Source organism: Acinonyx jubatus, chromosome B3 (assembly GCF_027475565.1).
Source record: "Acinonyx jubatus isolate Ajub_Pintada_27869175 chromosome B3, VMU_Ajub_asm_v1.0, whole genome shotgun sequence".
Lineage (NCBI taxonomy): Eukaryota > Metazoa > Chordata > Mammalia > Carnivora > Felidae > Acinonyx > Acinonyx jubatus.
Window position 1 is genome coordinate 30,708,059 of NC_069386.1, and position 24,971 is coordinate 30,733,029.

At 51.8% G+C, this 24,971-nt stretch overlaps 1 protein-coding gene across 2 annotated transcripts; it reads left to right on the top strand.

Moving 5' to 3' along the window:
- The first annotated feature begins 1,005 nt into the window (after positions 1 to 1,005).
- On the top strand, positions 1,006 to 24,781 carry SCAMP2 (secretory carrier membrane protein 2). Of its 2 annotated transcripts, XM_027067787.2 has the most exons (10): positions 1,006 to 1,289; positions 13,934 to 14,002; positions 14,435 to 14,533; positions 15,107 to 15,235; positions 16,367 to 16,484; positions 17,038 to 17,166; positions 17,843 to 18,002; positions 19,069 to 19,170; positions 22,913 to 23,033; positions 23,224 to 24,781. In XM_027067787.2, exons 1-10 carry the CDS (start codon positions 1,233 to 1,235, stop codon positions 23,356 to 23,358), a joined length of 1,119 nt encoding a protein of 372 aa, XP_026923588.1. In that variant the 5' UTR covers positions 1,006 to 1,232; the 3' UTR covers positions 23,359 to 24,781. The 2 variants fall into 2 exon arrangements, with proteins under 2 accessions (XP_026923588.1, XP_014932772.1); XM_015077286.3 differs by lacking the exon at positions 15,107 to 15,235 and having other exon boundaries at positions 1,021 to 1,289.
- The last annotated feature ends 190 nt before the right edge of the window (positions 24,782 to 24,971 follow it).

Consider the following 24,971-nt stretch of genomic DNA (forward strand, 5'->3'; position numbering starts at 1 on the left):
GCTATTCCTTGGACACTCTTGGCTATCCAACCATAAAGGAAAGGGGTTTAAGTACTTGCCATGGTGATGTAGGAAACTAAGGCAAATGAAAGATTAAATTCCCTGTATACAGCCCATTGACAAGTCCTTGAAACCAGCAGAGTGACCTCCCTCTAGGAACTCAGCTGCCTTGATGATGACACTTTGCTAGGGGCAAAAGGGAATCTTGGCTTAACATTATCCTGACCACCCCCACCCCCCTCCCTGATCCTGTAAGTCTACTGCTAAAAATTCCTTTGGAAACTTCCTTTCTCAACTCCCCCAAGATATATGCTGGCAACCATATTCCAAGCTTATGGCCCCGTGATACACATCTGAAGGATCTCATGACTGAGGTTTACTAAACAGTAATAAATGGCGTTTTCCTAACAGCAGCTAGGCCTCAAGATCATAGAAGCCTTGCTTCCAAAATACCTTAGAGACTTTATCCCTAACCCCCTCCGAACCTGAGGGTATATAATCAGTTACCCATCACAACCACAGTGCAGCTCTTTCTGCCCACGGGCCTTGTCTGGTGCTTTAATAAAATCACCTTTTGCACCAAATTCTTTCTTGGCCGTCAGCTCTGAACCCCCCCTCACCCCAAAACCCCATCATGTGGGATAGCTGCATGGTTGGTTCTTCCGAAAACAATCCCCTCTGCCCTGCTGGGTCCTACCCCAAGTCCTCTCCTAGCTCGACTAAGTCCTCTCGGGTCAGAAATTCCGTTCCCCACTCCGGCCAAAATAGGCTCGTTCTCCTGTCTAGACCAGTTGGACTTCCCAAACTTGCCCTCCAGGGAAATGAAGGGGTTAAGTTTCCGGCTCCACTTAACAGAGTTTACTTGGGAATTTTCCAAGACAAATTTGGAAGCAATCAGACCGAGAGGCTGCTGAGAACAGGCTGCTGGGAAGGGTTCCGGCCCCGCCTTCCGCTCTCTCGTGCCTCTGAGCCACCCAGACCCTTGAGGCACAGGTATACAAAAGGAGCGCCTGGAAACGGAATGCCCACCCGCCGCTCTGTAGTGGGCTCGACAGGAGGGCGGGGCGGACCTCTGTGACGTCAGGACCACGCCCCTCTGGGAGGGTGCTGCGCCTGCGCCAGAACGGCTGCTTCGCTCCCGGAAGTGGTGGGTTGGCACGGAGAGCGCCGCTGGGTCTGGGTGCCCGGAGGCCGAAGCACTCGCGGAGCTCGCCGGTCAGTCCCCGACCGCCATGTCGTCCTTCGATACCAATCCCTTCGCAGACCCAGTGGACGTAAACCCCTTCCAGGTAGAGCCCCCAGCTCACTTCTCCCCGGTGCCAAAGGCCACCGCCCGGGCCCCTCGCTGGAGCAGAGACGTGGCGTAGGAGACGGCCTGTCTGCCCAATGGGAGAATGGGCTCTGAGGGCTGGCCTTTCGTAGTGTCTGGGGGGCGGGACTAGCAGCAGGTGGAACTGCGGAGGGGCGGGACGCTGTAGCCTGGGAAGAAGTGGTAGGACCCTCTAGCTCCCCGGATGTAGCTAGCCCCTTTGGCGGGACATTGCTGGGGAAGCATACGGTCGGGAGAGAAGCGACTTCACCTGTGTGGGAAGTGTGGCTACTACATCCCGCAGTCTTGGGGAGACACCTGCTTTGAGTCACGTTAGGAGAGGGGTGACAACAACATAATGAAGAGGTAGAAGCCTCTAGAGGGACAGAGAAATGTGGGAACATGCCACGTTCCACTCTCCCCCCCACTCTCGGAACAGGCAAACTAGCCTACAAGGTATAGGAGACCCACCGAGATTTGCTAGGAAAGGAAGGTTGGAAGAGGGTGTGGAGATAACCGACGCACGCTGAAATACGGACTTGAAAAGAATTCCACACTTTGGCCATGGGTCTATTTTGGACTGGGATTTGGCTAGACAGGAGAGAGAGCCCAGGTTAGGGAGGGAGGAAAAGTGAGGGGGCTCTGAGGGTCTTGAAACACAAGGAATGTTGGTCTGATGGACGCGTGTGTTGGCTAGGGAGTTGAGATGTGCTGACCTTTGAGCTGGCTTGACCTTTTGAACAAAGGATAGCTGAAGAAGTCTTCCTACTTAAAGCGGAAACCTTTCTGCCTCTGAGCTAGGATACAGGGGTAATCCAGGGGTAATATTTTGCACAGTGACAGGCTGGGGCTCCTGTTAACTCCAAATCTCCTGTGCCTCCTTTTCATGTCTGCTCAAAACCGGTTCTAGAGAAGCTTAATTGTGCTGACTGGTGATTTATGAGCCCTGAGGTTTCTGCTCTGTCAGTATGTTACTAGGCACATTAACTCATCTTGCTTGTGCTTTATCTGGTCATTGGCAGCTGCAGAGTTTCCTGCAGGTGTGGGGAAAGTACTTTGACAGATCTTTCCTGCGACTCACAGCATGAGGTTTCTCCCCTTGAATTCCTTCAAGGTTGGTGCAAAGACAAAGGAGACTAGAAGGGAATAATTGTACACTCTCAGGGGAGTGAACGTTTTATGTTTCTTTCTTGGTCTCAAGGTACTTCGTCAAAGGAGCCCTCAAAGCAAATTTTGGTAGCTTGGTCTTTGTAACATCCTGAACATTCCTCTTACAACTTAATGCTTCTTGACAGACCTTTGCAAGGACCTTGTCTCTTATGTAATTCAGTCATCTCTATTAGTTAAGTAAAGAAAAAAGCATTTGCATTTTTTTTTCCCCTGCCGGTGTCATCTGGTAACAGTGGTTTAATTACAGAACTGCTGTATGACGCTGGGATCTAGTAGTCTTAAAATTTTTTTTTTAGTCTTTATTTATTTTTGAGAGAGAGACAGAGGGTGAGCAGGGGAGGAACAGAGAGAGAAGGAAACACAGAATCCGAAGCAGGCTCCAGGCTTTGACCTGTCAGCACAGAGCCCGACGCGGGGCTCGAACCCACGAACTGCGAGATCATGACCTGAGCCGAAGTGGGACGCTTAACCGACTGAGCCACCCAGGCACCCCATTTAAAAAAAAAATTTTTTTTTTTTAATCTTTATTTTTGAGAGAGAGACACAGCATGAGCAGGGAAGGAGCAGAGAGAGTGGGATCTAGTAGTCTTTTGGAGTGTGTTCTGTGTAATGATTTGCTTTTTTTTCCCCCTCCCCTGTCAGAATTGGAAATAAAATGTCTGCTGCTGTCTGTCTGCCAGAGGCAGTCAGCCATCCAGAGATGCGGAGAGCTTGTCTCCAGTGCTAGCAGTGGGTGAGATAGTTGGCCCGAGTGCTGCCCAAGATTAATAACAGCTTGAAAGTCTTAGTCTTAAACCACATCTCCAGCCCCAGGAATGATTGTGCAAACTGTGGTAGAAGTAACTTCTGCATTCACCGAGACAGTCTGTCCATCAGGCAGCCCCAGGATATGGCAGGACAGGAAGCAGCTGTGGTCCTGTAAAGAACAACATCTGGTGGGGGAATCCTGTGTGGGAAGACAAGAGCTGGCTGGCTGGGACTCTGCTCCTCCTTACCCTGGGCCGTGTTTTTCCTTTTGGTGCACAGTTCTTCGGGGAGAAGGAACTTTGGACGTGATGCCCCCCCAAGCTCTTTCGCCTGGAGAGCTGCCCTCCCTTTTTGTGATGCTGGTGTCTGCTTTCCTGACTGCCAGGGCTGGGACATGGGAAGGGTGCAGCCCTTGGGTGACTGGGTGTGAGCCCAGCTTCATTTACCCAGGGTGTTAGCACAGAGCTCAGGAGAAAACAAGGGGAGAGGCAGCAGACTCAGAAACTGTCACACCTAGCCAGCTTTCAGAGCAGAGTCATGCTTTCCATCACTCTGTGGTGGTTCATGAAAGTGTAGTGTTCAGAGTCCATGGTGGAGTACTGGAGCTGGGAACATCCTCAGGAATCTATTCTAACCTCTCGGTTTAGAGAGGAGGAAACCAGGAACCCAGTGAGGATGGTACCTGCCAGGGTCACCAGCTAATTTGCAGTGGGAAGGGGCCTAGATCTGGGTCTCATTCTCAGGACCTTGCTGTTTTAAAGGTTTTTGAAGTTCAGATATTGGTCTTAAACTGCGTTGGGGTTATTTAGGCCAGCTTCGTCATCACTGTCCCCATTCTTGAAATGAGAGTACTGGTAGGGGTGATTAGTACTAGCCAAGTGAGTTTTACCATTTGCTAATTAGTATTAGCTATGCAAGTTTTTTTCCCCAGTGTGTGGGGCTGGGATAATACAGATTATACTGTGCTTTTTAAGATAGTACTTTATTTATTTTTTACAAGTTCGAGAGAGAGAGAGAGAGCTCATGCTTGTGCGTGCAAGCAGGGGAGGGGCAGAGAGAGAGGGAGAGAGAGAATCCCAAGCGAGTCTCAGTCCCACGAACCATGAGATCATGACCTGAGCTGAAACCAAGAGTTGGACGCCTAATCGACTGAGCCACCCAGGCGCCCCAGGATAGTACTTTATAGCAGTTATGTTCTGAGTAATAACCAGTCCTGAAAGGTGCTCAGGGTTATGTGGTCAAATAATTTTGGGAATCACTATTTTTTTCTTAAAGATTGGCAAGACTTGTTTGTTAAAGGCTCTGAGCAATCCTGCAATAAAGACATTTGCTCAACTTTTTTTTAATTAAAAAAATTTTTTTGTTTCATTTATTTATTTTTGAGAGACAGAGAGAGCCCAAGTGGGGAGGGGCAGAGAGAGAAGAAGACAGAATCCAAAGCAGGCTCCAGGCTCTGAGCTGTCAGCACAGAGCCCGACGTGGGGCTCGAACCCACAAACTGTGAGATCATGACCTGAGCCGAAGTCGGATGCCCAACCGACTGAGCCACCCAGGCACCCCTAGCTCAACTTGATCTGACCCAGAATTTCTCAGTTATCCAACCATGGAATCCTTTTTCTGCTAACTCTTGTGATCTGCCCTGCAACTTCTGGTGTGCCTTTAAATTGACTCCTTTACCCTTGTTTTTTATCCACCTCCTACTTCCACCCACCTCCCCGCCCTGCAATGTGAGTGTGGGCTTATATGACCTCTTCTCTGCGTGGAGTTATACTTGAGATTCTTAGCAAACTTCCTGCAAAGCAAGAGCTGTGAATGCAAAGTTGTCACAAGAGTGCAGCAGAGGTTTTACCAAACTTCCAGGCGGAAGCAGGAAACTGCAAGCCAAGTGTTGCCGATTTCACAACCTCCCCCTGGCACTCCCTAATTCCTGTGCTTGTTATGGTGCATCTGCTTTGTACTCTCTGGATCTTCGGGTCCTACTGTGGACCGATTCCAGCATGTCTGATCCCAGAAATTTCTCAGGCAGTCTTGTCAGGTGGTGAAGAGGTAGAGGGCTAAAGGTGGGCATCGTGCCCATTTGAGTTTTCAGTGCTTAGCTAACAAGAAGGTCACCCAGGCCAGTGCTGGGCCTGCTTTCCTACTGGGCATTTCTTCAAGGCGGGGGGGTGGGGGGGGGTGGGGGGCGGTGTGAACTAGCTGGTGGTGCTGAACAGAGAAGGCCTTTCAGTGCCATGAGTTGCCAGATCGCAGAATATCACTTTCACACGTTGCCTCCTTGCAGTTAAAAGATAATCTCGGTGGTGTGGCTGCTTCCCGAGGATTTAAAACTTTTCTCTCCTGTGGGAGGAGAAAGTGGTGGCAGAAACGTGATTTGGGTGTGAACAAAGTTCCCTGCACAGACACTTCCCAGAGAGGGTGGGCTCCAGCTTGACTGTAGCTTTGGGAATTCTTACAACCACCAGATGGGCCTGTTAGAACTTTCCTGTGGAACAGGAGCATTGTCTCAAGAAATTTGAAAATGGTGAAGTTCATATAGTTTGAGTCCAGACAGCTGCCAGATCCGGGGGGTGGGGATGAGGGTAAAGGGGATGGGAGTTATCTCCCTGCCTTTATGGCTGGCACCTGGAGCCAGGCTGGGTGATTCAAAAGCACTTGGCCAGAGACACAGCTGGACTTTAACCCTACAATTCTGTTAAGTTTTCTTTGGAGCTACTTGGAGTAGGATAATCCTGTGTTCAGAGAAATGGTAATATTTAACCAGGACAAACAAGGGGTCCTTGCCACTCTTTCAGAGAAGAGTGCTAGTGCACATTACCAAGGTGTGACCCGCCCAGCTGTGCTCCTTTGAGGTGCCTACACATTTATGCACATCGCTGAGCTCCTGCTGTTCCAAGGGCCCGTGCAGGGGATTGAGGTAAATGAGCACACGGCCTGCCAGAGCTTCTGATCTGGCAGGAGAGCCAAGAAATGCTAGCTGTTCAATGATAACACACCGTGGGTATGATGAAGGCAGTCGAAACTTGGCAGAAGGAACTATGAGGGATCTGAGGAGGAAGAGCAGAGTCCTTTGGTAGAAAGGCTCAGGCAGAGAGCGGATGGGAAGAGAGGGTATTTCATATTTCAGGTGACAGAGCACCAAGAAGCGAAAGGCACTTGTGCATACTGTGGTCCTGCAGCCCCAGGCGCCTCCTCCCTCTTAGAGCCTGCCACCTCTCTGGCCACTGGCCTGGGACACGTCTGCTGCTTGTGGCACGTCTGCTGCTTGTGGCACACTCGCTCGCCTGGCAGTCTCTCCTGTACTTCTCTCTGCCCTCAGCCTCTTTAACGCTGGGACGCTCACCTCCTTCCACCCGTTTTGAGGCTGTGAAGGCTGCAGTTCTGTCCTTTGACTTTGTTCTCACTGTATACCTCTCTGAGTAAGGTCTTCCATTTACACTATAGCCAAGGCGCACAGGGGTCCCATACAGACCAGGTTCGCCCAGTGGCCGCTGACAGAATCCAGAGGCAGAGAGACAAGCAGTGGTGGAACAAGAAAGGAGTTGATTTCAGCGAGGCCAACACCAGGAAGACGGCGGACTAGCGGCTCGGACTGTCTCCAAAGTGCCGAAAATACTTCAGCACTGAAAATGTGGGACAGTGGTGGGTGTGTACATGTAGGTGGGCAGTGAAGGTCAAGTCGAGTGTAGTCTTGGAGTCAGGTGTGGGGCCTTGCTGGCTCAGGGCAGTTCTTGTTGCTTGAGGGGGTAATTTCAGTTCCCTGTTCTCATCAGGGGACGCTCTGCCCTTAGGGTCTTCAGCCTGAGCCCAGAGACCAACTGGAAAGAAGAACCCAACTAGAAAGCGTGAGGTCACAATGGAGACGACTGAAGTCATCTTTCACTGTGGCTTCAGAATAGCATCCACATCCCAGCGATCCCAGATCTAGAGCTGCTCTAGGGGCTCCTGGCTGGCTCCGTTAGTAGGGCGTGCAACCCTTTTCTTTTTTTTTTAAGAACATGCAATTCTTTTTTTTTTTTTTTTAAGTTTATTTATTTATTTTGAGAGAGGGAGAGACAGCACACACATGAGCAAGCAAGCATGAGCAGGGGCGGGGCAAAGAAAGAGAGAGAGAGAGAGAGAGAGAGAGAGAGAGAGAGAGAATCCCAAGCAGGCACCTCACTGTCAGTGCAGGGCCTGACTTGGGGCTTGATCTCAGAAACCATGAGATCATGACCTGAGCTGAAATCGAGAGTTAGATGCTTAACCAACTAAGCCACACAGGTGCCTTGAAACTCTTGCTCTCAGGGTCATGAGTTGAAGTCCCACTTTGGGCATGGAGCCTACTTTAAAAAAACAAACATGGGGCGCCTGCTTTCACACACCCGCTCCTGAAAAGCCTGTTCCTCTCCCGTGATCACTAATCTTGCTCAGGGGTGGCACTGTTCCCTGGTCACCCAAGTTAGCCACTGAGTTCCTCAACTTCCCTTCCCCTCCCCCTTTCTTGCCCTAGAGAGTGGCTTGAGCCCGTGGCATCTACCTGAGCAGGGCCTCTGGAGTCTGTCGCCTCTTCTCCACCCCCAGTTATCATGCTTTTAGTTCAGTCCTCACCATCACCCCTGTGGACTGTGGTCCCAGCCAGTCCTCCCTCCGCTCTCACTGTGCTCTCCTCACCGTCGCAGAGATGACAGTCTCTAGTTGTCCTCCACCGCTCATGGGTGGAGTCCAAACTCCTGCTGTCTGGCTCAACCCTTTGTTTAGGCTGGTTCCTTGGCACTCCTGGCTTCTGTCTCTCTTCACTTCACTGCACGGCCCCCGGAACCTTCTGTATAGAGGCCACTTTTCAGCAACAGACCTCAGTGGTGGAAATCTGAGTAAGGTAAAGGGCCCAGAGTGACCACTGGGCTATATGCAAACAGGCTCATTAGGCGACCCACCTCAAAATAGCCATTAGTCCTGGCTGACCAATGGACTACTGACAATTGGCTACAGGTACCAAAAAGGAAAATTTTGTGCATTCCCATACCTCCTCACCTCCCCCCCATAACTCCAGCCCCCCAGCACTGCCTCTTGACAGTCTCTCCTTTGCTGTCCTGCCCACTGCTCCCTTGCAGTGTTTTCAGTAAACTTCTGTGTCCTTTGTCCTCCTGTCTTGGGTGAATTCCGGCCTCCACCCTATTGAGTCGCCCCACATCCTGTGCCCTGAACACATAGAGGTGTGTTTGCCTTTGCACATGTTGCTTTTTTTTTTTTTTTAATGTTTATTCATTTATTTTGAGAGAAAGCACAAGCAGGTGAGGGGCAGAGAGGAGAGCCAGAATCTCAAGCAGGTTCTGTGTCATCAGTGCAGAGCCCAGTGTGGGGCTTGAACCTGCAAACTGTAAGATCATGACCTGAGCCGGGTGCTTAACTGACTGAGGCACCCAGGCGCCCTGCAGTGCTGCTCTTGCCTCCCTCCTTAGTTCTTGCTAAACTTTTGTCCTCTCTCAAGATCCAACTCAGGTGCCATCTCCGTGAAGCCTACCCTGACTCCCAGACAGCTTAGTCCCTCCCTCCTCTGTGAAGCCCTCCCATTGGCCCTGGCCCTGCACTAGTCACGTGCCATCACTTCCTGCCCTGGCTTCTTGTTCTCTGTACTGTCCACTTCTTGAGGGCAGGAACCAAGGCTTTTTGGTCAGGGTCCTAGCCCCGCACTTGGCGTAGGACGGTTAGCCTAGGGAGTAAACGAAGGTGGAAGGAGATGACAAGTGTCTCAGTTTGACCAAGGACAGGCTGCCGCCAGGGGTGCTGGCACCAGGTCCGGGAGAGCCTCAGGCGCCAGGCCAGGTGGGTCAGCCTCACTTTTCTGGGCCACTGTGTCCATCACTGCTGTGGCAAGGAGAGAGGCCTGGGTGCACGTTGCTCATTTGATGGGTCCTCAGGCTCTTTTTAAAAATGTGTGGGTATGTGTGCTTTTAAGGTAAAAATAACATCACATTGTGGAAAATTCAGAAGACAAAATAGATCATTTGTATTTCTGCCAGTCTTTTGCAACCATTGTTGTTCTGATGTGTTTTCCTGCCAGTCTCTTTTCACATGAATGCTTTTGACAAAATTGTTATGTGGTATTCATATAACAAAGTCTTTTCCATATTGCTGCTCTATGTTTATAGCTGTGATTATTTATTTTAAAAATAAAGTTTATTTATTTATTTGGAGAGGGGTGGTAGGGGCAGAGAGAGAATCCCAAGCAAGCCCATTCTGTCAGCATAGAGCCCGATGTGGGGTTTGAACTCACAAACTGAGAGATTATGACCTTAGCCAAAACTGAGATTTGGACGCCTAACCAACTGAGCCATGCAGGTGCTCCATAGCTGTGATTTTTAATGGCTGTTCAGGCCATTGAGGGGATGTGTACCAAAACATTCTTGTGCTCACTGTCATTGGACAGTTACTTCCTGATTTTTTTCCTCCTGTTGTAAGCACTGGTGCAATAAATCTCTTTGCAGGTACAGATTTTTACATATTTGTGTCATATTTCCTTAGGATGGATTTTCAGGTAAGAGAGTACTGAGGTTATCTGTGGCTCTTTTTACTTGGGACCCAGCCACTTGGTTGGGGGATGATTGCCCTTTTTTGTCCTATGACGCACAGCCTTGTCTCCAAAGCAAATAGGACTTCCCAAGAGTTCCAGAGTATTGGTAACTCTGCCTCCCAGAGAGAATGGCCGAGTTTTTTTAGCTCATGAGGTATTTATTTAATGTGTTTATTTGGAGCCTGAAATAAACCCCACACTGGGAGCTTGGGTGGAGTGTAGGAGGCGAAAGCAAGAAAGAGTCACAGCTCAAGCACAGCCGACACCTGTGACATGGAAAGTGATTGCCAACTGGAAACGAATGTGTTTTTCAAGGCCCTTCCCGGCAGAGCTCCAGCGCCTGCCTCTTTTCCTCTGGGTCCTCACACCCCAGCCACACGAAGGGTTCCCCTGCCCCAGCGGTGGTGAGCCTCTCCTCCGCTTCCCGGCCTCCCTTCCCCTCTTTTTCACTCTGCCCTGGGCTCTTGTACTATGTGCACGTGTCTCTGCAACAGTCATCCGCTCCAGAAGGTCAAGAGCTGCATCCTGTTGATCTCGGTTTGTCACTCACACTGTTTGTGACTCTTCCCAGAATGAAAAGAACCGAGTGCAGGAGCATTTTCTTTGTTATATATTCAGTAAAGGGCATTAGACAGGCTCAGTCCTTTGTGTACCAGGGGGGTTTTGGGTTACCTCTCTGTAGGTGAAACTTAGCTCTCGCCATCCTTTGAAATGACTACTTGACCCACTTCCGAGCCAGCTGATGCTTAGTGGGAAAGAAGCTTGCTGCTGTTGACTCGTTACTTGTGACTCAGAGTAGAAGCTGAGGGTCTTCATTCAGACCAGTCAGTGTCGTCCTTAGTGCAAGACTCGCTGCATGTCTCCTAACACAGGTGTTCCCCCAAGGACTTCCCTGAAGTCCAGGAATAAAAAACTGAGCAGAAGTAGTTGTCTTGGTCACTCATGGTGTCCCGTCAGTGTTCCTCAGGAGGGGGCTTCGTTCATTCAACCACACATTGAGCACCTTCCGTTTGTCAAGTGCCCCAGGCTTTGGGGGTACGCTGCTGAACAAGGTAGACCCTCGCCTTGCCCTCTCGGGTTTACCACTCGTGTCCCTGGATACAGACAACTTGAATTCAGAATCTGGCTCAGCCACCACCCCTGGGATCTTGGACGAGCCACTTCCCCTCTCTGAGGCGGGGCTTTCTCCAGCTGCAAACTAAAAAGACATCCCTCACGGGATGGTCATGAGGTTGAATGAGGGGACACCTCAGCTGAGCCACAGGGTTCAGAAGCTGGTTGAAGTGACGATTTATCTCTGTTCTTTCAAGGATGGAATAGAACCAGGATTATTCTAGATGCACAGGAGAAAAGTCAAGTCATTTCAGACAGTGGATGCCTTAGGGCACTGGGCCTTAATTCTTTTGAAGAACCAGGTTGAGGAAAGCTGGTAGAACCTTCTTTTCTGACAACTCGACACAGTGGCCGGTTCTGGGGTGACTAGAACTTCAAAATCGCATCATTGTATAAGGACATTCAGTAAATGTCAGCTCCCTTCCTCTTTCACCAGGCCTGAGCTTCTCATCTTTCAGAAAGCACCCAGGTCTCCCAGAATGTTCCAGGGCCGTCTTCCGAGGCAGGGTGCTTGTGGGCCCTGGGGCTACCACAGTGATGCAGGTACCCTCCAGCTTTGGGGCAGTACCACCCAGAGAAAGTAGAGGAGAGCATGTGGCACATACTGTCAAATACTGTTTGACCTTCTGCTCTGCATCGGCCCTTCCCCAAGCACTAGGAGCCAGAAGTATGAACTTGAGAGAGAAGCATCTGGCTGTGGAGGTTACAGCATGCTGGTGGAGACAGTATTTGTTTATGGCAAGTCTGGTGAGGGGTAAAGGACCAAGCTTTAAGACTTTAGAAAAAGGAGAGATCACTATGGACAGAGTAGTCAGCTTGCCCACCCCCAGAATCCTCTTCTGGCTGACCTTGGTAAAGAAAATGACATCTCTGCATGGGTCTGAAGGTTGCCTGTTAAACGCACGCACCTCAGCCAGACATGTGGGTCAGTGCCCGAAACAGCTACCAGAGCCACCTCTCTGTCTTCTGTCCTGTGACACACACTCAGGTAACCAGGTCCTTGCATGGTGGATCTGATTTCAGTGACTTCATCTCACTCACTGTGCTGTAGCTTGGTGTTTGCTGAGTCAGAAAGGGGAATGGAACCTGAGCTCCAGATCTTCCTTGCAGAAAGTCAGCCCAGTAATTCTGGGAGAAATCATTCAGCCAATAAATAACCTCAAGGCCAGTTCCTCCATCTCAGGTGGCCTTCTGAACCTCACCTTGTCCCTTTATCCAAGTTTCAGGGGCCACCGGGCAGGAATGCTGTCCAGCAGAATGGACATAGCCACATTGCCTCCTTGCAGAGGAAATTGGGTGGGGGTCCAGAGATGAGGTACGTCTAGAGAGAAGTGAGTTGGGGCTCTGGGCCCAGGGGCCAGCCAGCCACAGTCTCACTCTTCAGGAACTGGAGACCCAGGTGGGAAGATGAGAGTTAGTATGTGTGAAAAACATCAGAGAACACGCTCACTGCTGACATTCTGTGAATGTACAGAAGAGGGAGCCAGCCATCTTGAGACCTAGGACAAGTACGGCACCACAGTAGGATCTGTTTCCACATCTAAAGAATTGAGGGGGTTGTTCCCTGAGGGTCTGTCTAATGTTAATATTGTGTTTGAGAATCCAGTCTGTGGATTCTTGGTGGAGGTGAGGCCAGGACAGCAGGATGGGAGCCTGTGGACCAGAAGTGAGGGATGGGGGTTAGGTACACAGAGCAGGGCCTAGGGGAGGCCTTGTAACCTGGGCCTTGGCAGAGTCCAGCCGTGTTGTGCCCAGCCTTCACAGCTGCTCCTCCCAGAGCCCAGGCATTGCTGTGGAGCTGGACTTGAACCCCATACCTATTACGTACGGGGAAGGGGAAAGGATGATGGAGTGCTGGGAGGGGGTGAGATGAGGCCAAGTGGCCCCAGGCCATCAGGGAGGTGCTCGGTGGAGGAGATGACAGGAAGTGCTGTGCAGGCCCTAGGCGGGAGGGCTGGCCTTGGAGAAGGGAAAATTGAAAACTCAGGGAAAGACTGCGTTCTGAAGGACATTTTTGCATTTTCTTGAGGGGAAAAAAAATGAACCCAAAAACATTCTCTCCGCTTTTCATCTGAGCCCTTCATGCCTCTGTTCTTAGCAAGTGTGCCTGATTTAACAAAAGCAGTACTGGCAGCCCGCAGTGTGTTTTTGTTCCAGAACCTTAAACCGTCCTTTAAAAAACAAGAGGAGAGGGTGCCTGAGTGGCTCAGTCGGTTAAGTGTCCGACTCTTGATTTCGGTTTAGTTCATGATCTCATGGTTTGTGAGTTTGAGCCCCATGTTAGTGCAGAGCCTGCTTGGGATTCTCTCTCTCTGCCTCTCCCTGTGTGTGCGGGCACAAGCCCACTCTCTCTGTCTCTCCCCCTCTTAAAATAAATAAATGAGCTTAAAAAAAATAATAAGGGGCACGTGAGTGGCTCAGTCAGTTAAGTGTCCAACTTTGGCTCAGGTCATGATATTGTAGTGTGCAAGTTCGAGCCCCTCATTGGGCTCTGCATTGCTGGTGCGGAGCTTGCTTGGGATTTTCTCTCTTCCTCTCTCTCTCTGCTCCTTCCCACTTGCGTGCTGTCCCTCTCTCTCAAAATAAATAAATAAACTTTTTAAAATAAATAGGAATAAATGCTTTCTGTAAAATAATAAAGCAGTACAGCAAGGTTATAAATTAAAAAGTGAGTATTCCTACCACGCACTCCCTCCCCCCTGGAGGTAAATACTGTAAATTCTTTTGAATCTGTAAAGGGCACCAACAAGGACATGGTAGTGTCTGTTTTGAGGTCTCAGAATGTAAAGCTTGCTCTGGGTCTCTTCTGGGAAGTCATTGGGGCTGAACTCCTTTCCCAGAAAGGGAGAAGAGGTTGCAGCTCTGGTGTGGCAGGGGCTGGGCAGAGGAGCCTTTCTGGAGAGGCTTTTCAGGCCACCAGGAAGGGCCTCACCTCAGCCCCGTATCCCTGGGGCCTGCTGGCCTGGGAGGGGCCAAGAGATGGTTCTCTCTTCTCCCCAGCGGCTCATGGCTGTTTTTGTTTGTTTTGCTTTTTACCTTTGCAGGATCCCTCTGTGACCCAGCTGACCAATGCCCCGCAAAGCGGCCTGGCTGAATTCAACCCCTTCTCCGAGGTTGGTGAGCATGCCCTCTTTCTGAGTCCCTGGGTCCCCTGGGTGGTGCCAGGTTTCTGAGGCAAGGAGCCTTGGCAGAGGCAGGGACAGCTCTGAGAAACTGCAGTCCTAACGTGAACTTGGGGTGGGGATAAGGATGAAGAGGTCAGCAGTTCTCGCCTTGGGATTTGTCATCTGGGCCCCTCCCTGAAGAGGACAGGACAGTGCTGGGGAGCTGTGGCTCCAGCAAGGCCAGGGAGGCCAGGTAAAGCATCACATTGCCCAGAGCCTGAGGCTCAAAGGCTAAGAATCTGCAGGGCCAGGCTGAGGCCTGCCCCAGAGGGAATGTCCCTCACAGGCAGGGGCACAGCACTCACCCCGCTGTGGGTCTGCCCCCGTGTGGCCAACTAGTGGAGCCCTACTCATCTGCCTCCTTTGGTGTGTCCCGCGCAGACAAATGCAGCGACAACAGTTCCTGTCACACAGCTCCCTGGGCCCTCGCAGCCGGCGGTTCTCCAGCCCTCAGTGGAACCAACCCAGCCAACCCCCCAGGTACTGTTGACAAAAATCCCTTTGCCTCTTCTTTCCTGAGAGGGTAGCACCAGTAGCTGAGCCCTGAGATTGGGGGAGGAGGTGGACAGAGGGCCTTAATTCCTGGCTGCCCTTTAAGGGCCCTTTTGATGATCTCTTTGGAGCTGGTCACTTGCACATGGAGGGTCTGCTCAGCCAGCCTGTATCCTCACCCCCACCCCATTACCACCACCAAACAATAACCAGGCTAGGGTCGTTGGTGCCTTCAGAGAGAGCATTTGCCTCTGTTGTGCCATTCCAGATCCTCGTGGGGCCTTTGGTTTGTCCTCTCTTACTCAGGGCCCCGAACCAATCGATCCATCCATCCATTCGTCCATTCTCCTGGCCTTCCTCCCTCTGTCTCTCTGTCTCTCTTTTCTTTTTTTAGCCTCTTTTATTTCTGCCTTCCTTCCTATTTTCCTTTGTCCCTTCACCAAATACCGTGAATCTTGTCTGCTTTGTGTCTGACACTCGACTCCCCATCACCTCGCCGTCCTGCCCCGTGCGCCTCACCACCCCAGTGAGCATGACCCACAGTGGAGTTGTATGTTGCAGCTCCTGCGTAGACAGGCCAGCAGGTTCCTGCCTACCAGATTCCTGGCAGTGAGCGAGCTCTCAGAGAGGCAGATGCTACTAGGAGGAGATAGTATTCTCAGAGACAGCTACATGCAAAAGCTTCTGAAGGTAGGCGAAGTGTAGATGAGCATGAGGGAGGGCAAGGCCCAAGCCGGGCTTTGGGCTCTTGTGGGCCCCAAGAGGCTCTCGCCTTCTGACCAGACTTGGGAGGGAAGGCTGAGATGTTCAGCATGGTCCAGGATGGTCCATTCTGGTCCTGCTTTGGCCCCCAGTGCCTGAAATTGACCTGCTAAAGTCAGCCTTGACTCTTTGGAGAACGCCTTTTGGAGAGAGTGAGAGAGCGAGGGTGTGTGTGTGCACATGCGCGCGTGCACGCGCGCACACATATATACACATATGTCTGGCTTACCGTTCTGCGAGGTGACTGGTCTGATACCTGTTTCCTAAAACAACAGTAGACTTCAGGAATAACCAGGCCCCAACAGCTGTAGCCCCTGGAAGGAGTGGGGCCCTGGGCTGAAACGCCAGGGCCAGCTCTGCTCGGCCTCACGTTTCCTAGGTGCCTCACTCAGAGGCTCTTTCTGGACAGGGGATGAAGCTTGGACTCCGCATATCATCAAAGCCGGGCAGAGCAGGGCCAAGCCTAGGGGGCTGCACTGGGGTGTAGCCGGTCACATTTTCAGGTGGACCTCAAGGGGTCAGCTCCTGGGGGTGGGGTGGGGTGGTACTTAAATATGGATCCATGAGGCTCCAGGTGCACGTGATCTGTCCTCACGTGTCCCCTCCGCACTCACTGCTAGCAGGTTGCACTGTTTCCCCTGCGCACACGCACCCTCCAGGCTCTTCAGATGAGGTGCAGCTCTCTGGGTTTCTGGCTACAGCTTAGTCTCTTGTGATGCCGTTTTCCCTTCGCTGTTACCCCAGAGGTCAGTGTAACTGAACTTTGCCTGCATTCCAGAATGGGGGAATGTTCTCTCGTCTCCAGCTCAGGGGTCTCTCCTTCATCCCTGATCCCAGATTAAGGCTGGTTAACGGCTAAGGGGACAGAGGTGGTATCGAGGCAGTAGGAGACAGGTCACCTTGGCCTGTCTGTGGTGGTCTCTGGTACCCAAGACAGCATGGAGCTGGGACTGTCTCTCCCTGCATGGGGCAAGGCCCTTCTGACTTTCTGCTCACACTGATGACTGACATTGCCCCTCTGTCTCCCGTGTCCGGCTGCTCCACTTCCGTGCCCCCCAGGCCGTGGCCTCTGCAGCCCAGGCGAGCCTGCTCCGGCAGCAGGAAGAACTGGACAGGAAGGCAGCCGAGCTGGAGCGCAAGGAGCGGGAGCTACAGAACACTGTGGCCAACTTACATGGTAAGGGAGGCTGCCGGGCCCTGGGCTGCCAGGCCTGGCACGGGAGGTCTTCCTGAGCCTGCTTGTCCTGGGGCAGCCCTGGACCCCTGTTGGGCTTTTGATCATCTTAGAGCAGCCCTGGTGCTAGTGCCAGGCAGGGCAGGGAGATGGAGGCCAGGAGACCTGCAGTGTGGACCTAGCGGGTGTGGGTTATTTCTGCACTCATTCCCAGCCCTGAAATTTTTGCTGAAGTAGGGACACTGGTCCTGCGATTCCCCTTCATCTTCACGAAGATGAGCCCTTGTGCTTATGGGTTGGTTGTTCATAAAAATAATCACATAGGCCATTTTGCTCTGTTTGTCAGTGCATTTGGGATCTGTTAACCTTGGAGCAGGCTTGTGTGTGTTCGTGTCCCATCACCCTTTTCCCATCCCACTCCCTACCCTTGGAGACCCTGAGCCCCACTTACCAGTGCCCTTCTGGAGCCCTGGTTTGGCCCGTAAACTGCTGGAGTGTGCACCTCGCCATGCTGCTGTGGAGGCTGGGCCTCACCTCGTCGTGTCTTTCTACACAGTGAGAGAGAACAACTGGCCGCCCCTGCCCTTCTGGTGCCCTGTCAAGCCCTGCTTCTATCAGGATTTCTCGGTAGAAATCCCTGCTGACTACCAGCGGATATGCAAGATGCTCTACTATCTCTGGATGTGTGAGTCCCGCCCCGGCCCTCTTGAGCTTACAGGTGAAATGGGGTGTGACTCCAGGGCCCTTTCTGTGCTCTGGCTGCTCCTCCCGCAGACTCCAGCCTTCCTCAGCGCTGGGCCGGGATAGAAGGTACCTTCTGCTCCCCTAATTGGCCCTCCACAGTCTACTCCCTGTGCTGGGAACCTACCCAGAAGGGCCAGTTCACACCATGGATCACGTAGAGTGAGACTAATGGGAGGCTTCAGAGTTCCTGTGGGGCTCGTTGCATTGAAAGGCCACCCTTAGGTGAAGGCCTCCCTCTACACAAGTAGCCCAACTACTCCCTGTAGCTCTAGTGTGGGCCATCTAGGGACAGGGACAGGAGTCTCCAAGGGCTTCTTTCCCTCAAGGATCAGCCCTTGAGTCTGCACCTTCCCTTTACTGCCACTCCCCACCCCCATCATATATCTGGGCCGTCCCTTCACCTCTTAGGAACGTGGTTTGGTCCCTGGTTTTGCTGCCCCAGAAAATCAGGATCTGGGAGCTCACTGCACCTAGGTGCAGACGAAGGTCCTGGAGTATTTCTGCAGCTCCCCTCACTGTATGGACCTCACGTCCTCCCAGGGGGTGGTTCACCATGCCTGGGAATCCTTCAGTCACCTTGGCACGAGCCCGTATCTCTCTCTCCTCCCCCTCCCCAGTGCACTCAGTGACTCTGTTTCTGAACCTGCTTGCCTGCCTGGCCTGGTTCTTAGTTGACAGCACCAACGGAGTGAACTTTGGCCTTTCGATCCTGTGGTTTATCATCTTCACCCCCTGTGCCTTCCTGTGTTGGTACCGACCCATCTATAAAGCCTTCAGGTGAGTGGGGCTTGGACAAGGGGTCAGTGTATGACTGGCATCCCAGGTAGCAGGCCAAGGGCCTTAAGCCCAGGGGCCCCATCCTAGTCTTAGAGCAGAATAGGTTGGTGGGGAAATCCACTTTCCCATTCCCACCCACAGTGAGAGCAGACACGGATCAGGAGCCATTTTCCTAAGTTGTTGTGCCTGGGGTCTGCTCTGGACACTGTCCCTGGGTTAGGCATGGGAGATCTAGGGAGGGGTCTGCATCTCTTCCCTGTGTTCTCACTGCTCCCATTCTGTCTGGTGCATTAGGATTTCAGATGCTGGGTAGAGGGAGGGGCTGCTCAACCCCCTTCTGAAGCATTAGCTACTCTCAGAAAGTCTGACTTTGATAAGCTCTCCATGGCTTATCACTCCAAGCTCTCTTGAGCCTGCTGAGTGCCAAAGCAGTTGACCTAGAATAAATACTGTGGACCTGAGTGGAGCTACCTCACAGACCCCTAGGGCTTGTGCAGTTGTGCCTCGGAGTTGATGCTTTCAGGCCTGGGAGCCTAGCAGGCCCCGGGAAGTTGGGGGGCAATGGCTGAACCCTCCCATGTACTCTGCAGAGGAGACCTGCGGCCTCAATCTATTCTAGCCCTCAAGAACATGGAGCTGGAGGTCTGGTCTAGGGTTCTGTGCTCCCCAAATACCTTTTCTTCCACCCAGGCCTACAGTTTTATTATTAGATATTTATACCTTTGGCTTAGATTTCCTTGCCTTCTATGAAATGCAAACACATACACCAGGAAATGGACTGTTAGGCTCTTTATATTGTTTTTTTGAGTGAGCAACTTTATTAGCTCTTTGAGTAAGGGGTCAAGCATTGACCCCTTAAACTGGAAGGCAAGGAGGGGCAAGCCTGTTTTGATTATGGTTGTGGGTGTCTGTGTCCTTATGGACAATGTGGCTGGTCCCCTGGAGCTGTCTGTGCTCCCATCCTGCCTCCTGGCTCCTAATGAGGACCGATGCCATGCCAAGTGAGGAACCTGAGGAATGAGCCCCAAGCCCTCTTGTGACTTCGGATTTCCCCCTCTCTCCACAGGTCTGACAACTCTTTCAGCTTCTTTGTATTCTTCTTCGTATTTTTTTGTCAAATAGGGATCTACATCATCCAACTGGTTGGCATCCCTGGCCTGGGGGACAGGTGAGACCTGGGGCAGCACGATGGAATTACATTTTAGAGGTGGCTTGGCCTCTCTCACTCTGCTATCCTCATTCCCAGAGGGCCCTCGCAGATGACCCGTCTTCTACCCTAGCCGGGAGAGGGGTTGGGTGGACTTGCATCTGCCTCCGTGCACCGCCCCCAGTTCTTCACCACTCACCAACTCACTGCCTTGCCTCATCCACCACTTTCTGGGGCACTGTAAGTGGACTTGCCCTGAATCCTTAGGCTACCTGGCCTAAGTCCTATGGAGGACTGCATTTATTCCTTTTCTCCGTCCATGCCCTCCCAGAGGCTAGGGCTACTTCTCCAGGCCCCAGACAAGCTCTTGGATTTGGGCAGCTGCTGACAGATGCCCTGGCTTTTGCAGACTCTGTGCTGTGACTTTTCCCAGAGGCCCTGTAATGTCAGGAGATGGAGCCCTAGCCTCTCTCCTGGGTTGCCTCCTCCTTGCTTTGAGCATATAACTGGCTTGAGTTTCCTGGGCGCTGTAGTCCTTAGTTCAGAATTAGCCTTAGAAAGAAAACCTGATGGCTGATGTTTTCCTTTCCGCCCCAGTGCACAGGGAACATCACAGAATGGTCAGGCTGACGCTTGGCTGAAAGCCTGGGCCTGGAAGGGCTGCACTATTTTGGTCCCCTCCCTCCAGTGCAGCTGATCCAGAGAGGAGGGAGGGGCTGACTCACCTTGCACTCCGAGCACGTCCCCGCTGCCCTCCCACCACCCCTCTTCCCTCTCACCTTGCTGTTTCTTTTAAAAAAAAAAAAATTTTTTTTAACGTTTATTTATTTTTTAAGAGACAGAGAGCGTGAGCAGGGGAGGGACAGAGAGAGAGGGAGTCACAGAGTCCAAAGGAGGCTCCAGGCTCTGAGCTGCCAGCACAGAGTCCGACCTGGGGCTCGAATTCAGTAATGGTGAGATCATGACCTGAACTGAAGTTGGATGCTTAACTGAGCCACCCGGGCGCCCCTCACCTTGCTGTTTCTAATCTGGCCCCTTTCTCTTTGATTGGTGACCCGGTTTCATTACTCACTACTCTTAGTGAGATCCTGGAAGACAGGCTGTGGCCTAACTGCTGTTTGCTTCTGGACTCGGAGTCCGAAGGCTTGAGTTCTGGTCCGGACTCCCCTCCGCCGCCCTCCTGCCCCCATGACCTGCCTGGGCTTCCCTCTCGAGCCCTGCAGCCCCCAGTTTCCCAGTGCCTTCCTCACCTCACCTCCGGCCCCCCACAGCTGGGTGGATGTAATCCTCCTTTCTTGTTACTGATTGTGAAATACCCATAACATTTGTTTTATTTACTACTTAAACCGTCTTAAAGCAGAACATTCAGTGGTGTGTAGTAGATCCACAGTGTTGTGCAGCCCTCACTACTGTCTAGTTCCAGGACGTTTGTTATCACCCCAAAGGAAACGCTATACTTAATCCCTCCTTCCCCGAGCCCCTGGCAGCTGTTAAGCTGCTGTCTGTCTCTGGATCAGCCTATTCTGGACATTTCATATAAATGGAACCATACAGTAGGTGGCTTTTTGTGTCTGGCTTCTCTCAGCATAATGTTTTTTTTTTTTTTTAATTTTTTTTTTAATTTTTTTAACGTTTATTTATTTTTGAGACAGAGAGAGACAGAGCATGAACGGGGGAGGGGCAGAGAGAGAGGGAGACACAGAATCTGAAACAGGCTCCAGTCTCCGAGCGGTCAGCACAGAGCCCGATGCGGGGCTCGAACCCACGGACCGCAAGATCGTGACCTGAGCCGAAGTCGGACGCTTAACCGACTGAGCCACCCAGGCGCCCCTCAGCATAATGTTTTTAAGGCTCATGTTGTAACATGGATTAGTATTTCATCCCTTTTTATGGCTGAATCATATCCCATCCATCTGCTTATCCACTCATCAATTAATAGACCCTGGGGTTTTTTCCACCTTTTTGCTGTTGTGAATACTGCTGCTATGAACGTTTTTGTATGAGCTGTTGAACACCTGTTTTCAGTTCTTTTGGGTATGTACGTAGGAGTGGAATTGCGGGGTCAGGTGGAAGTCTGTACCATTCCATTGGCGGTGTGTGAGGGCTCTGGTTTTTCCACATTCTCACCAACTCTGGTTTGGTTTGTTTTTTTTCCCAGCCTAGAGGTAAGATACCTCACTGTTCTTTGTTTTGTTTTGTTTTTGTTTTTGTTTTTAAACTTTAACATTTATTTTTGAGAGAGACAGCACAGGTGGGGGAGGGGCAGAGAGAGGGAGACATGGAATTCAAAGCAGGCTCCAGGCTCTGAGCTGTCAGCATGGAGCCCAACACAGGGCTCAAACCCACAAACTGCGAGATCATGACCTGGGCTGAAGTCAGACGCTTAACCGACTGAGCCACCCAGGCACCCCCCTCCCTGTTTTTTGATTGACATTTCCTGAATGACTAATGATGTTGGCCATTTGTGTATCTTTGGAGAAATGTCTATTCAAGTCTTTCTCTAGTAATTGGGTTGTCTTTTTGTTGTTGAGTTCTTTATATATTCTGGATACCAGCTCCCTATCAGATATGTAGTGAACACATTTTCTCCCCCCTGTGTATTATTTTTCTCATTCTTGCGATAGTGTCCTTTGACGCACAAAGTTTTTTGTTTTTAAAAAAAAATTTTTTTTTTTACATTTATTTATTTTTGAGAGACAGAGAGAGAGCATGAGCGGGGAGGGCAGAGAGAGAGGGAGACACAGAATCTGAAGCAGGCTCCAGGCTCTGAACTGTCAGCACAGAGCCTGACGCGGGGCTGGAAGTCACCGTGAGGTCATGACCTGAGCCGAAGTTGGACGCTCAACGCACTGAGCCACCCAGGCGCCCCTTTTGTTTGTTTTTTAAAGTTTATTTATTTTGAGAGAGAGGGAGCCGGGAAGGGGCAGAGAGAGGGAGAGACAGAATCTCAAGCAGGTTCTGCACCGCCAACACAGAGCCCAACACAGGGCTCAAACTCCTGAATCATGAGATCGTGACCTGAGTCAAGACCAAGAATCAGCCGCTTAACCGACTGAGCCACCCAGGCGCCCCAGGTCTCTGATCCATCTGGAGTTAATTTTTGTGTATGGTTGAAGGGAAGGACCAGCTTCATTGTTTTCCATGTGGATTCTTTCCCCATTTACTGGTCTTGGCATCCCTGTCAAAAATCAGTTGATGATAGAAGTATCGGTTTGTTTCTGGACTCAGTTCTATTCCATTGATCTGTATGTCTGTCCTTATACCAGTACTGCACTATTTTGAGAACTGTGGCTTTGTGGTAAGTTCTTATTTAATTCAGGCAGTGTGAGGATATCCCCTTTTATAGATAAGGACACTGGGGCCAGGAAGGTGATGCTGGAGGCAGAGGGGCTGCCCTGGGCCCCAGCAGGAGGAGCTGAGGTGACAGGATGGATGCGATGGCTTGGCCAGTGGTCCTCCTTCCCAGAGGGGGGTCCTTGGAAGCAAGCAGCCAGGCTTTCCATGTCCCCTAGAAGAGCAGGAAAAGGCCCTCCCCCATGCTACTCCTGACTGTGAGGGCCGTGTGGGGCCCTTCCCTTCAGCCTTTACAGAGGCCTGGCCTCTCCCAGGCCAAGGGCTCGTGGCCCCCTGGGCTCTGTGCTGGAGGGAGGTGCCTGGGTGGTGGCTGGTCAGCATACAGCGGCCACCTAGAGAAGAACACCTCACAGGGACCTCTGGGGCCCATTCCCACTGTGTCCCTTCTGGCTGCCTCCTCCCTTTGCAGTGGTTGGATCGCAGCCCTGTCTACACTGAAGAAAGACCACTTGGCTGTGTCAATCATCATGATGGTGGTGGCTGGCTTCTTCACCCTATGTGCCGTGCTCTCACTCTTCCTTCTGAAGCGGGTGAGTGCTGGGTGCTGGCCCAACAGCAGCCCAAGGAAGCCGGCACCTCTCTCCTGCCTTTGCCTCGAGCCCATCACTAGAACATTTGGGCTTCCCGAGTCCCAGAGGTCCAGCGGCTGTCACCAAGGCTCTGGATGGGAGGTCAGGTGGGACCCCAGGGCGGCCTTCTCACCCCAGCCTCTTTCCCCAGGTGCACTCCCTATACCGCCGGACGGGGGCCAGCTTCCAGCAGGCCCAGGAGGAGTTTTCCCAGGGCATCTTCAGCAACAGGACCTTCCGCAGCGCTGCCTCAAATGCTGCCCGAGGAGCCTTCCAGGGGAACTAGTCCCCCTGACTGTCCTTCCTCTGCCCCAGCCTTTTCTCTTGCCCGCCTTCTAGCTGCACTTTCCGTGGGTGCCTTAAACAGTGATTATGCCCAGCACAGACCGGGGGAGGGTCTCGCCGGAGTTCTTCCTCCTTCCTCAGCAACCAGCTCTCCGTTCTGCCCGAGAAGGGGAGGGAGGGACAGGGATTTATTTTTTACATAACAGGAAAAAAAAAAAACACAAAAAACCAAAACAGTCTTTCCTTCTCTGGGGGTGGTTTGGTAGGATTCGAAGCTGTGGGACTGAAGTTCACTTCCCCGTACCCACGTACACATGCACATACACGTACGTACTTGGGATCAGCAGCTGACCTGGGCCCATCCCAGGTGGAGTCTTACTTCTCCAGGGTCCTGGGACTTCACTTCTCCGCTAGCAGGCCTGGCCCAAATATGGCTCCACACACAAAGCCTGTGGCTTCCACAGTCCTCCCTTTCCTTCCCTCCCAGGCTGGGGTAGTCTCCCAAGGGCTGCCCTTTAGGTGAACTGCAGTCCAGGTGGATGGCAGGCTCTGTTCCCCAGAGCACTCTGGGGTGGTCTCTGGGCTTCCAGAGCCTCTGGGCGTGGTCGCCCCTGGCTCTTCCCTGCCTTAATATTTCTCACAGATTCATAGACCTTTAGTGCCCCCTACACCTTCCTGGTATGGGCAGCGCCTGTGCCCTCTGGGGCCATCTCTGAGCTCTTCCCTTTTTAGACTTACTGAATGTGCAATGGGATTGTTGGGATTTGGGAGTGGGGTGGGGAGGGATAAAAGACATTGACCCCAAGTTGTCTTGCCCAGCCTTTGGCGGTTTTCTAGGAGGGTGGAGTCTAGTTGTCCTGGTGTGGTTTGGCCCTGTTTGTTTGATTTCCTCTCCTCCTGAGGGATAGCAGCCCTTTACCGTGGCCTCAGATTCTACCCCACTCTGCCTTCCACTGTCAGCAATAAGTCGTCTGTATGACTCTTAGGGAGAGCAGGAAGAATCAGTCCAGAACTGCACCCCTTCATGCTGGACTGATGAGCCATTTTTTCTGAGGGTTCCAGGCTCCATACCCTGAGTAGAACCCAGGTCACCTTTCACTGTTCCTGGGGATTCCTCAGGTGTGTCAGTGTGATGGGCACCCGGGAATCCCCAGGTAAAACCTGTACCCTGTCCTCCAAAGGCTGTAGGGGTGGGTGTGTGGACTGAGGGGACCTCTCAAAAAGCTGGCCAATTGCCTGCCTCTGGGACCTGGATCCCACCCCGAGGCAGCCTGCAGACCGCCAGCTCACCAGCCCCAGAGCCACTGAATGACAGTGGCAGTGACCAAGGTTTTGTAAACTTTCTGGTGTTTTTTCTTCATGTATAAATGTATATGTTATGTCTCAATTTTTGTGCTTTAAATAAAAATGACATTTTCAGACAACCCTGGTCCTAATGTCTTGTGGACTTCGGAGGATGGGGGTGGCCTACGGACCCTGAACGGAGCTGCTCCAGTGATGAGGGGACAGTTAAGATTCTGTGATTCTGCATCTGGCCACCCTGTTCTGGCTGGTCTAGGAGGGGCCAAACCCCTTCCTGAGACTATTGGTCTCTTCCAAAGGCACCTTCTTGTC